At 42.4% G+C, this 13,024-nt stretch overlaps 1 protein-coding gene across 1 annotated transcript in view; it reads left to right on the plus strand.

Annotated features, from left to right (window-relative positions):
* The window catches only part of LOC122898131 (cytospin-B-like), a 69,691-nt gene that overhangs the window by 39,659 nt on the left and 17,008 nt on the right, over positions 1–13,024 (plus strand). The window contains 2 exon segments of the mRNA XM_044236218.1: positions 2–53; positions 55–313. Of these exon segments, the coding sequence (XP_044092153.1) occupies positions 2–53; positions 55–313 (311 nt within the window).

The raw sequence follows: 13,024 nt of genomic DNA on the forward strand, positions 1-13,024 counted from the left end.
CGAAAACTGAATGGGTGTCTGGACCTGGAGCGGCGGAATAACGGCGCAATGGCTCAGTCTGGAGGAGTGCAGAGCCACACTCGAAGGGCTGCGGATGGAACACGGGTCGCTGAAGGCTCATTTGGAGAACGAGAAGCAGAAGGCTACGGAGACCAGCCCTGTGGGGCACACGGCCGAGGGTCGTGAGGTTCAAGAGATGTCGAGGGTTGCTCGCGCCGAGAAGGAGCAGCTGGAGCTGTCTTGCACCGAGCTCAAGCAAGAGTTAGTGAAGGCCTACAGTGAAGTCAAACATGTTTCGAGCCTGCTGGCCAAGGTAAGGCGGGGTGTACCTCTGTCTCCGTGTTGGCTCACCCTTCTTAGTCCTTCCCCTCCTTGAACTTCAGATTCACAGAGCGCAGAGAATCCGCTGCCCAGCCTGAAGGTCTGTTCCGCACAGATCGGGGGCACAAAAATGAAACACTCCAATTTCTGACTGTGGCCAGTTCCAAGTGTAGCAGGGATAGAGTAAACCAAATGAGTGAGTATGACGCAGGGAAAAAGAGTATCACAGGATAGCTCAGAGTCCAGTGCCATGAAGGAGTGCCTAGAATAATTGGGGACAAAGGAAGGTAGTGCAGGAGGGCTTCTTGGAAGAGGCAGCAAATAAGCTGAGTCTTACTGGCTCAGAATAAGAGAGAGTTAACCCAGGCCTATCAGTTAGCATGCTTTGGGCTGCTGGTAATAGAGAATTAAACTCATCCCTAATTTTCCTGCCAAGTAATAATATAACACTAATTTGGTGGGGCTTGTGGTGTTTTTTCCCCTCCCAGATTTATGTATGTGTGTGTCCTACAAGTTAAAAAAAAAGTTTTAGGGGTACCTGGGTGACTCAGTAGGTTGGGAGTTTTGTTTCAGCTCAGGTCACGGTCTCAGGGTCATGGGACCAAGCCCCACATAAAGCTCCCTGTTCAGCAGAGAGTCTGCTGGGGATCCTCTCTCCTTTTTCTTCCATCCCTCACCCCCTACACCCCCAGCCCTGCTCACTCGCATGTGAGCGCACGCATACACGCTCACACCCACTCTCTTTCTCTCTCTGTCAAATATAAATAAGTGAATCTTCAAAAAAAATTTTAGGCTTATCTTGTCCGTACTCTTTTTTTTAATTCAATATTTTCTGAGCATATTCTCATTATTCTTTTTTTTTAAAAGATTTTATTTATTTATTTGACAGAGAGAAATCACAAGTAGTCGGAGAGGCAGGCAGAGAGAGAGAGAGGGAAGCAGGCTCCCTGCTGAGCAGAGATCCCGATGGGGGACTCGATCCCAGGACCCTGAGATCATGACCTGAGCTGAAGGCAGCGGCTTAACCCACTGAGCCACCCAGGCGCCTTCTCATTATTCTTTGAAACATGATTTTTCGGCCAGACAGTAGTCTCTTCTATAAACATTTCATATGTAATTTACTGGTCACCTGTTTGTTGAACATTTATATTCTTTTCTAATCTTTTGATATTGTAAAGACTTTTTAAAATATCTGATTATTTCCTTAGGAAAAATTCCTAAACACTGGCTTACAGTGTCAGCATATGGCCATTTTAAAGACACTCAATACATTCAGCCAGTTTGCCCCCCAGAAATACCATTCTGATCTGTTCCTACCAGCAGGTCCGTGAGAGTGCTCATTTCCCTAAACCCCTTCCAGGGCTTGGTATCAAGTCACTGGGTCATTCACATCTGAGTTCATTGCCTCTTTTCTCCTCGCCGCCCTTGCTGGGAAAGATCTTCCCCAATTCACAGTGAAATTAAATGATCACGATTTCAGTTTTTAAAATAATCCTTTAAAAATGCAAAATAAAATAAAAATAATCCTTTGACCAGTCTGGAACTTGGTTACATGATGAAGATTGCCAGTAACTCTAATATTCTGCTGGCTCACAGTGGTGCCAGGAAGGTACAGACAGGTGGCTTCCTGTTTCCTGTTCCATCTAGGCTCAGGGGCTGTGATGTTCGGGCTCCCCGGGTGAGAGAGGTTGAAGCCACTTCCCACCTTAGCACAGGGTTGTCACTGTTTTAAGAGACAAGCTGTGCCATGTGCTCACAGGGGATTTTTCTCTATGGCTTCATCTGCCTTCAGATTAGTCTGTTGCAATTTGATCCTGGCATTGGGCCATGTGGCGATCTGAGTGGTAGGTGGTGTTAGGAGTTGATTTGTTTTAATCATTGTTGGTGTTCTAAATTTACAGAATCTTATTGGAAGTATGGAAGCAGTCCCATTAGAAGGTACTAGCCAGCTGCCTAATTGAAGTTTAAATTGGTAATTGTAGCTTAACACTAAGTTTTGGGGTCTGTGGAATCGGTTTCCCACCATCACTGTTGCAAAAAGCTCTATCTCCTGGGTGACCTTCTTAAAGTACCCCCTCCGTCCTTCATCGGTCTCTTTGTATTTTGATTGGCATTACGTTAAATGTACATGTCACCAAGAAATATCATCTAGTATCTCAAGACAGTAGCTTCACTTTTTCTGATCATGAAATTATATATTCATCCCAGAAGGTTTTGAAACCACAGAAACACATGAAGAAGAAAATTAATGTTACCTTGAATGGCACCAATTGGAGAAAAATGCTGCTAGCATTTTGCTATATGTCTTTTCAGATGTTTTCCCACTGAATGCACGTTTGGCAAGCATACAGACTTGTATCAACATAATTAAAATATTAATAATCTTCTTATTCAGAAGGATAGAGCATGTCACTCCACATTCCTTGAATACAAAGACTGGGCTAGATTAGTTTATCAATTCTACTGTTAATCTGTTTGATTAATTTGTTTCTACTTTGATCTTTTTTCATCCTTTCATTCATTATTCATCCTTAGTATTTTGAGTAAAATTCTCTGTTTAAGTCTGTCATTTCTTGGTTGATAATGAAAGCATTTAAAGGTACGGATTTGCCTTTTATTGTAGCTTTAGCTACATGAAGACAACACAATTTACAATTTTCTAGGACAAACTAAGTCTTATTTGAAGAAAAAGAAAAAAGGTTTGTATTCTCTGTGGAGTACCAGGAACAGCATATATGTTTTAAATCAAGCTGTTAATTTTATTATCATATATTATGTATTTTTTATTACTTGCTGACGTTTGTCAGTAGGATGATAGAGGCTCTAACTGGTATTCTGAGGTAAGAGTGTGTGAGGCACCATGTCACACAGAGTGTCTTTTACATATTTTGAGATCCTAGGTCTGTAATTTTGTGCCATCTTTTTTTCTTTTTTCTTTTTTTTTTCTTTCTATTTCACTGGTGAATTCCACCAAATTTTTTTTCCAATTTATTTATTTTCAGAAAAACAGTATTCATTATTTTTTCACCACACCCAGTGCTCCATGCAAGTTGTGCCCTCTATAATACCCACCACCTGGTACCCCAACCTCCCACCCCACCCCCCGCCACTTCAAACCCCTCAGACTGTTTTTCAGAGTCCATAGTCTCTCATGGTTCATCTCCCCTTCCAATTTACCCAAAAGCACATACCCTCCCCAATGTCCATAACCCTACCCCCCTTCTCCCAACCCCCCTCCCCCCAGCAACCCACAGTTTGTTTCGTGAGATTAAGAGTCACTTATGGTTTGTCTCCCTCCCTATCCCATCTTGTTTCATGGATTCTTCTCCTACCCACTGAAGCCCCCATGTTGCATCACCACTCCCTCATATCAGGGAGATCATACGATAGTTGTCTTTCTCCGCTTGACTTATTTCGCTAAGCATGATACGCTCTAGTTCCATCCATGTTGTCGCAAATGGCAAGATTTTGTTTCTTTTGATGGCTGCATAGTATTCCATTGTGTATATATACCACATCTTCTTGATCCATTCATCTGTTGATGGACATCTAGGTTCTTTCCATAGTTTGGCTATTGTGGACATTGCTGCTATAAACATTCGGGTGCACGTGCCCCTTTGGATCACTACGTTTGTATCTTTAGGGTAAATTCCCAGTAGTGCAATTGCTGGGTCATAGGGCAGTTCTATTCTCAACATTTTGAGGAACCTCCATGCTGTTTTCCAGAGTGGTTGCACCAGCTTGCATTCCCACCAACAGTGTAGGAGGGTTCCCCTTTCTCCGCATCCTCACCAGCATCTGTCATTTCCTGACTTGTTGATTTTAGCCATTCTGACTGGTGTGAGGTGATATCTCATTGTGGTTTTGATTTGTATTTCCCTGATGCCGAGTGATATGGAGCACTTTTTCATGTGTCTGTTGGCCATCTGGATGTCTTCTTTGCAGAAACGTCTGTTCATGTCCTCTGCCCATTTCTTGATTGGATTATTTGTTCTTTGGGTGTTGAGTTTGTTAAGTTCTTTATAGATTTTGGACACTAGTCCTTTATCTGATATGTCGTTTGCAAATATCTTCTCCCATTCTGTCAGTTGTCTTTTGGTTTTGTTAACTGTTTCCTTTGCTGTGCAAAAGCTTTTGATTTTGATGAAATCCGAAAAGTTCATTTTTGCCCTTGCTTCCCTTGCCTTTGGCGATGTTCCTAGGAAGATGTTGCTGCGGCTGAGATCGAAGAGGTTGCTGCCTGTGTTCTCCTCAAGGATTTTGATGGCTTCCTTTCTCACATTGAGGTCCTTAATCCATTTTGAATCTATTTTTGTGTGTGGTGTAAGGAAATGGTCCAATTTCATTTTTCTGCAGGTGGCTGTCCAATTTTCCCAACACCATTTATTGAAGAGGCTGTCTTTTTTCCATTGGACATTCTTTCCTGCTTTGTTGAAGATTAGTTGACCATAGAGTTGAGGGTCTATTTCTGGGCTCTCTATTCTGTTCCATTGGTCTATGTGTCTGTTTTTGTGCCAGTACCATGCTGTCTTGATGATGACAGCTTTGTAATAAAGCTTGAAGTCCGGAATTGTGATGCCACCAACTTTGGCTTTGTTTTTCAATATCCCTTTGGCTATTCGAGGTCTTTTCTGGTTCCATATAAATTTTAAAATTATTTGTTCCATTTCTTTGAAAAACATGGATGGTACTTTGATAGGAATTGCATTAAATGTGTAGATTGCTTTAGGTAGCATAGACATTTTCACAATATTTATTCTTCCAATCCAGGAGCATGGAACATTTTTCCATTTCTTTGTGTCTTCCTCAATTTCTTTCATGAGTACTTTATAGTTTTTGAGTATAGATTCTTAGCCTCTTTGGTTAGGTTTATTCCTAGGTATCTTATGGTTTGGGGTGCAATTGTAAATGGGATTGACCCCATAATTTCTCTTTCTTCTGTCTTGTTGTTGGTGTAGAGAAATGCAACTGATTTCTGTGCATTGATCTTATATCCTGACACTTTACTGAATTCCTGTATAAGTTCTAGCAGTTTTGGAGTGGAGTCTTTTGGGTTTTCCACATAGAGTATCATATCATCTGCGAAGAGTGATAATTTGACTACTTCTTGGCCGATTTGGATGCCTTTAATTTCCTTTTGTTGTCTGATTGCTGAGGCTAGGACTTCTAGTACTATGTTGAATAGCAGTGGTGATAATGGACATCCCTGCCGTGTTCCTGACCTTAGTGGAAAAGCTTTCAGTTTTTCTCCATTGAGAATGATATTTGCAGTGGGTTTTTCATAGATGGCTTTGATGATATTGAGGTATGTGCCCTCTATCCCTACACTTTGAAGGGTTTTGATCAGGAAGGGATGCTGTACTTTGTCAAATGCTTTTTCAGCATCTGTTGAGAGTATCATATGGTTCTTGTTCTTTCTTTTATTGATGTGTTGTATCACATTGACTGATTTGCGGATGTTGAACCAGCCTTGCAGCCCTGGGATAAATCCCACTTGGTCGTGGTGAATAATCCTTTTAATGTATTGTTGAATCCTATTGGCTAGTATTTTGGTGAGAATTTTCGCATCTGTGTTCATCAAGGATATTGGTCTATAGCTCTCTTTTTTGATGGGATCCTTGTCTGGTTTTGGGATCAAGGTGATGCTGGCCTCATAAAATGAGTTTGGGAGTTTTCCTTCCATTTCTATTTTTTGGAACAGTTTCAGGAGAATAGGAATTAGTTCTTCTTTAAATGTTTGGTAGAATTCCCCCGGGAAGCCATCTGGCCCTGGGCTTTTGTTTGTTTGGAGATTTTTAATGACTGTTTCAATCTCCTTACTGGTTATGGGTCTGTTCAGGCTTTCTATTTCTTCCTGGTTCAATTTTGGTAGTTTATATGTTTCTAGGAATGCATCCATTTCTTCCAGATTGTCAAATTTGTTGGCGTAGAGTTGCTCATAGTATGTTCTTATAATAGTTTGTATTTCTTTGGTGTTAGTTGTTATCTCTCCTCTTTCATTCATGATTTTATTTATTTGGGTCCTTTCTCTTTTCTTTTTGATAAGTCTGGCCAAGGTTTATCAATTTTATTAATTCTTTCAAAGAACCACCTCCTAGTTTCGTTGATTTGTTCTATTGTTTTTTTGGTTTCTATTTCATTGATTTCTGCTCTGATCTTTATGATTTCTCTTCTCCTGCTGGGCTTAGGGTTTCTTTCTTGTTCTTTCTCCAGCTCCTTGAGGTGTAGGGTTAGGTTGTGTACCTGAGACCTTTCTTGTTTCTTGAGAAAAGCTTGTACCGCTATATATTTTCCTCTCAGGACTGCCTTTGTTGTGTCCCACAGATTTTGAACCGTTGTATTTTCATTATCATTTGTTTCCATGATTTTTTTCAATTCTTCTTTAATTTCCCGGTTGACCCATTCATTCTTCAGAAGGATGCTGTTTAGTCTCCATGTATTTGTGTTCTTTCCAAACTTCCTCTTGTGGTTGAGTTCTAGCTTCAGAGCATTGTGGTCTGAAAATATGCAGGGAATGATCCCAATCTTTTGATACCGGTTGAGTCCTGATTTAGGACCGAGGATGTGATCTGTTCTGGAGAATGTTCCATGTGCACTAGAGAAGAATGTGTATTCTGTTGCTTTGGGATGAAATGTTCTGAATATATCTGTGATATCCATCTCATCCAGTGTATCATTTAAGGCCTTTATTTCCCTGTTGATCTTTTGCTTGGATGATCTGTCCATTTCAGTGAGGGGAGTGTTAAAGTCCCCTACTATTATTGTATTATTGTTGATGTGTTTCTTTGATTTTGTTATTAATTGGTTTATATAGTTTGCTGCTCCCACGTTGGGGGCATAGATATTTAAAATTGTTAGATCTTCTTGTTGGAGAGACCCTTTGAGTATGATATAGCGTCCTTCCTCATCTCTTATTATAGTCTTTGGCTTAAAATCTAATTGATCTGATATAAGGATTGCCACTCCTGCTTTTTTCTGATGTCCATTAGCATGGTAAATTCTTTTCCACCCCCTCACTTTAAGTCTGGAGGTGTCTTCGGGTTTAAAATGAGTTTCTTGGAGGCAACATATAGATGGGTTTTGCTTTTTTATCCATTCTGATACCCTGTGTCTTTTGATTGGGGCATTTAGCCCATTAACATTCAGGGTAACTATTGAGAGATATGATTTTAGTGCCATTGTATTGCCTGTAAGGTGACTGTTACTGTATGTTGTCTCTGTTCCTTTCTTATCTACCACTTGTAGGCTCTCTCTTTGCTTAGAGGACCCCTTTCAGTATTTCCTGTAGAGCTGGTTTGGTGTTTGCAAATTCTTTCAGTTTTTGTTTGTCCTGGAAGCTTTTAATCTCTCCTTCTATTTTCAATGATAGCCTAGCTGGATATAGTATTCTTGGCTGCATGTTTTTCTCGTTTAGTGCTCTGAAAATGTCATGCCAGCTCTTTCTGACCTGCCAGGTCTCTGTGGATAAGTCAGCTGCCAATCTAATACTTTTACCATTGTATGTTACAGACTTCTTTTCCCGGGCTGCTTTCAGGATTTTCTCTTTGTCACTAAGGCTTGTTAATTTTACTATTAGGTGACGGGGTGTGGGCCTATTCTTATTGATTTTGAGGGGCGTTCTCTGAACCTCCTGAATTTTGATGCTCGTTCCCTTTGCCATATTGGGGAAATTCTCCCCAATAATTCTCTCCAGTATACCTTCTGCTCCCCTCTCTGTTTCTTCTTCTTCTGGAATCCCAATTATTCTAATGTTGTTTCGTCTTATGGTGTCACTTATCTCTCGAATTTTCCCCTCATGGTCCAGTAGCTGTTTGTCCCTCTTTTGCTCAGCTTCTTTATTCTCTGTCATTTGGTCTTCTATATAGCTAATTCTTTCTTCTGCCTCATTTATCCTAGCAGTGAGAGCCTCCATTTTTGATTGAACTTCATTAATAGCTTTTTTGATTTCAACTTGGTTAGATTTTAGTTCTTTTATTTCTCCAGAAAGGGCTTTCATATCTCTGGAGAGTGTTTCTCTAATATCTTCCATGCCTTTTTCAAGCCCGGCTATAACCTTGAGAATTGTCATTTTGAACTCTAGATCTGACATACTACCAATGTCTGTATTGATTAGGTCCCTAGCCTTCGGTACTGCCTCTTGTTCTTTTTTTTGTTGTGAATTTTTCCGCCTTGTCATTTTGTCCAGCTAAGAGTATATGAAGGAGCAAGTAAAATACTAAAAGGGTGGCAACAGTCCCAGGAAAATATGCTTTAACCAAATCAGAAGAGATCCCAAATCGTGAGGGATCTCCTCTGATTGGGATCTCCTTTGATTGGGATCTCCCAATCTCTTCTGATTGGGATCTCCCAAATCTCTTCTGATTGGGATCTCCCAATCTCTTCTGATTGGGATCTCTTCTGATTTGGGGATAAAAAGAGGTTAAAAAAGAAAGAAAGAATAAAAAGAAAAAAAGAATTAAAAAAAGAGATTGAATTAAAAATTCAATCAAGAATTTAAAAAAGAATTAAGAAAAAAAAAGATTGAAGAGATTAGGATCTCTTCTGATTTGGGGATAAAAAGAGGTTCAAAAAGAAAGAAAGAAAAAAAAGAATTAAAAAAAAGAAAATGAATAAACAAAAGTATAAAAAAGAAATATATATATATTAGATAATCTAGTTAAAAAACGTTAAAAAAGAAAAGGGTAAAAGTTATAAAAAATTTTAGCAGAAGAAGAGAAAAAAAAATGAAAAAGAAAAAAATTAACTTCAAGACTAAAAAATCACAGGCAGAAAGCCATGAGTTCTGTGGGGCAGTTCTGTGGTTTGTTTTCTCCTCCTCTGGAATTCTGCTGCTCTCTCCTTGGTATTGAAACTGCACTCCTTGGTAGGTGAACTTGGTCTTGCCTGGATTTCTTGTTGATCTTCTGGGGGAGGGGCCTGGTGTAGTGATTCTCAAGTGTCTTTGCCCCAGGCGGAATTACACCGCCCTTACCAGGGGCCGGGCTGAGTGATCTGCTCGGCTTTGCTTTCAGGAGCTTTTGTTCCCTGAGCGCTTTCCGTAGAGTTCCGGAGGACGGGAATACAAATGGCGGCGTCCTGGTCTCCGGCCCGGAGGAGCCGAGAGCCCGGGGCCCCGCTCCCCTGTGCGCCCTCAGCGAACAGCTCCTAATAGCTCGCGTCTGCCTAACCTCCGGCCGCGCTCCGAGCTCACCGAGCTTGCGACCGGTTCAAGGCAACTCCGAGCTGCGAGCTTACTGTCGGCTCTGTCTCTGCAGCCGGCTTCCCCGTTCCAATATCCGCAAGCTCTGCAACACTCAGACACCCCCGATCCTTCTGTGACCCCGCGCGACCTGAGGTCATGCCGACCCCGTGTGGGCTTCGCCCCGGTTTAGCCTCCGGAGCGATGTCCCTCAGCGGAACAGACTTTTAAAAGTCCTGATTTTGTGCTCCGTTGCTCCGCCGCTTGCCGGGAGCCGGCCCCTCCCCCCGGGGTCTATCTTCCAGTCGCTTTGGATTCACTTCTCCGCCAGTCCTACCTTTCAGAAAGTGGTTGTTTTTCTGTTTCTAGAATTGCTGTTCTTCTTCTGTTCGATCTGCCGATGGATTTGCAGGTGTTTACAATCTTTAGATAAGCTCTCTAGCTGATCTCCTGCTAGCTGAGGTAGTCTCAGCCTGCTACTTCTCCGCCATCTTGACTCCTCCCCCCGCCATCTTTTTTTCTTAAGATTTTATTTATTTATTTGACAGGGAGTGATAGAGAGCACAAGTAGACCAAGCAGTAGGCAGAGGCAGAAGGAGAAGCACACTCCCTGCCGAACAGGGAGCCTGATGTGGGGCTCAATCCCAGGATCCTGGGACCATGACCTGAGCCTGAGGCAGATACTAAATGACTGAGCCAACCAGGCGCCCCCCCCCTTTATAAAAGATTTTATTTCTTTATCTAAGAGTGAGAGCATGAGCCAGGGTGATACAGAAGGAGAAGGAGAAGCAGGCTCCCCAAGACCCTGAGATCATGACCCAAGCTGAAGGCAGATGCTTAACTGATTGAGTTACCCAGGGGCCCCTAATTTTGTGCTGTCTTATATGTGCAGATCTGATCAGTAGAGTTGGAACCTGTGTTAATCTTCCTGTCCTTTTCTTTTACCTTCAGAAAGATAAAAACCCAGACTTCCTAGGCTGACTGGAAGCTTACTTACTGTAGAAGCCCCAAAGCAGAATATTGACGAATGCACCAGCAGCCATGAATTCAAGCTTATAAGGTATAAGGGACTCATGCCCCAGAGAAGCAGGAGCACGTTCAGCACAAAACCATCATGAAGGACAGGAAGGTTGTGGATTGGCAGGTGGAAATCTTGGGTCATCCTGACTTAGCTAATGGTTCAGTCTGTGACCTTGGGCAGGCCCCTGTCTGCTGTACCATGCTGAACAGAGAGATCTTGGTCTTGTTTAAAGGGAGCACCCTCAACATTCTATCAAGGATGCCTGTTGTAGGCATTTTGTTGTGTACCTTTTATTGAGTGATACAAGTATTTTGCTTGCTTTTTTTTTAAAGGTTAGAGATTGAATTTTTCTACATCTACTGTAGATCTGAGACCTCAGCTATGATCTTAGAGTAGTTTTTATGTGATCATGATGCTTTTCTGCTTGAACTTGTTCATGAGATAAATTACAGTAACAGATTTTCTAAGGTAGTCTAGTGTTAAATCATCTTTGCATTCCCGGGGTAAATTCTAATCCTTCGGTTCTCAGTGGCCTCACCAGACATTTTCACATAAAGCTCTCATGTTTAACTGCCGTAAGCCGATGTCAGGGTAAGTGTCCCACTCATCACCAAGCAGTTTTCTTGGTGATGAACAGCTTCTACCTGAACTCTGCATTCATCCGCTTTAATTCTCAGCAGAAGGTGAATATTATGAGAAAATGAGATTACCTGTTTCTAGAGAGGAAAAGCAATACCAAACCATCCTATGATCTGATAGTGGTAGTAAGTCCATGTAAGTTTCCAGTTTGGCTAAGTTACGTAAGTGATTCAGATGCTGTGAGAAGAGCCTCTGAAAAGCCTTAAAAGATTTTTTTTTTTAAAAGATTTATTCATTTATTTATTTATTTATTTACTTGATAGAGATCACAAGTAGGCAGAGAGGCAGGCAGAGAGAGAGGGGGAAGCAGGCTCCCCGCTGAGCAGGGAGCCCAATGCAGGGCTCTATCCCAGGATCCCGAGATCATGACCTGAGCTGAAGGCAGAGGCTTAAACCCACAGAACCACCCAGGCGCCCCGATTAAAATGTACTTTTTGGGGGGTGGGGTGTACAGGGTGGATCTGTTCCTCACACGGTAAATGGAAAATTGGTAGGACATCTACAATCATTGTGATGATTTCAAAGTTTTTTATTATTCTACTTTCTTTGTCTTCTGCTCTTATCTCCATTCTTTTCAGCTTCTCTGATACCCAACAGGAACATTCTGCTGGCTGCTTACTGTGTGATTATAAACCATGCCTCTGTATGACTTTGAGGAGGGGTTTCCTTTCCACAGAGTCTGGGTGGCTCAGCATCCTATAAGCCACGCACATGGCTGCCCCGGCCCGAGGCAAGCAGAGTGTCATAGCATGGGATTCCTACACTTGATCTTAGCCAAAAGGCTGAGAAGTGATACAGCTTGGGGTCCCTGGTTTTCTGGACAATAATGCAGTCCAGGTGTCTGTTTTTCTGACGTTGAGATTTTCAGTTGTTCAGGATCTTGATTTCAAGTTAGAATATTTTTATAAGGCTTGAAACCCAGAAGTTCTAAAAGAAAATACTGACCGCACCCCCACCCCACCCTGCCCCCAAGGTCAAAAGCTTATAGGTGGTGTCCTTAGAGATTTAGTTCTTTTTTTTTTAAGGTTTTACTTATTTGACACAGATACAGAGTACAAGTAGGCAGAACAGCAGGCAGAGGGAGAGGGAGAAGCAGGTTCCCCGCTGAGCAGGGAGCCTGATGTGGGGCTGGATCCTAGGACCCCGACATCATGACCTGAGCCAAAAGCAGCTGCTTAACTGACTGAGCCACCCAAGTGCACCGAGATTTAGTTCTTACTATAGAAACTCAGGTGTCTCTTCCAGAGGAAAAACGAGATTATGAAGTAACACTTGGTGTGAACGGTCGGGGAAAACTAGGGGTACAGTAATCCCTGTGTGACCAGTATTGGTCACCAGCCCTAACTCATTAGGGGGGGGCCATTGGCCACAAGTGGCAAAACCAGAATTTGAGAGAAAGATGTGGCAAGGACATGCCCTCAGCTCTGTGTGGTCATTGTCCCCACGGCAGATCAGCTGGTATCACCGTATCATCATCTTGGAGGATGTCACAAGTATTGGAAAATCTGTAGAGGTGGAGATCAGGAGAATGTACGGACCCCTTCCCCCTCGTGCGTCACACACTGGGTACTCTTGGGAGAGTTGGTTAAGGTTGAACTACTCAGGTAAAGACATGGACATTGCGGTGGTCCTCAGCTCAGTTTCCCCATTCTCTCTATTGCCTTTGGCTGACAATAGTTATCAGTTCTCTGGGCAGACCAGAGTCCGGTGACTTCGTTCTGGGAAGAAGGCAGTAAGAAACTTGTGTGGGGACGCCTGGGTGACGCCTGGGTGACTCCGTGGGTTAAGTGTCTGACTTGGTTTCGGCTCAGGTCATGATCTAAGGCTCTAAGTGGGGGCATGGAACCTGCTTAAGATTCTCTCCC

The sequence above is a fragment of the Neovison vison genome, unplaced genomic scaffold, assembly GCF_020171115.1.
Source record: "Neovison vison isolate M4711 unplaced genomic scaffold, ASM_NN_V1 Scaffold_125, whole genome shotgun sequence".
Classification (NCBI taxonomy): domain Eukaryota; kingdom Metazoa; phylum Chordata; class Mammalia; order Carnivora; family Mustelidae; genus Neogale; species Neogale vison.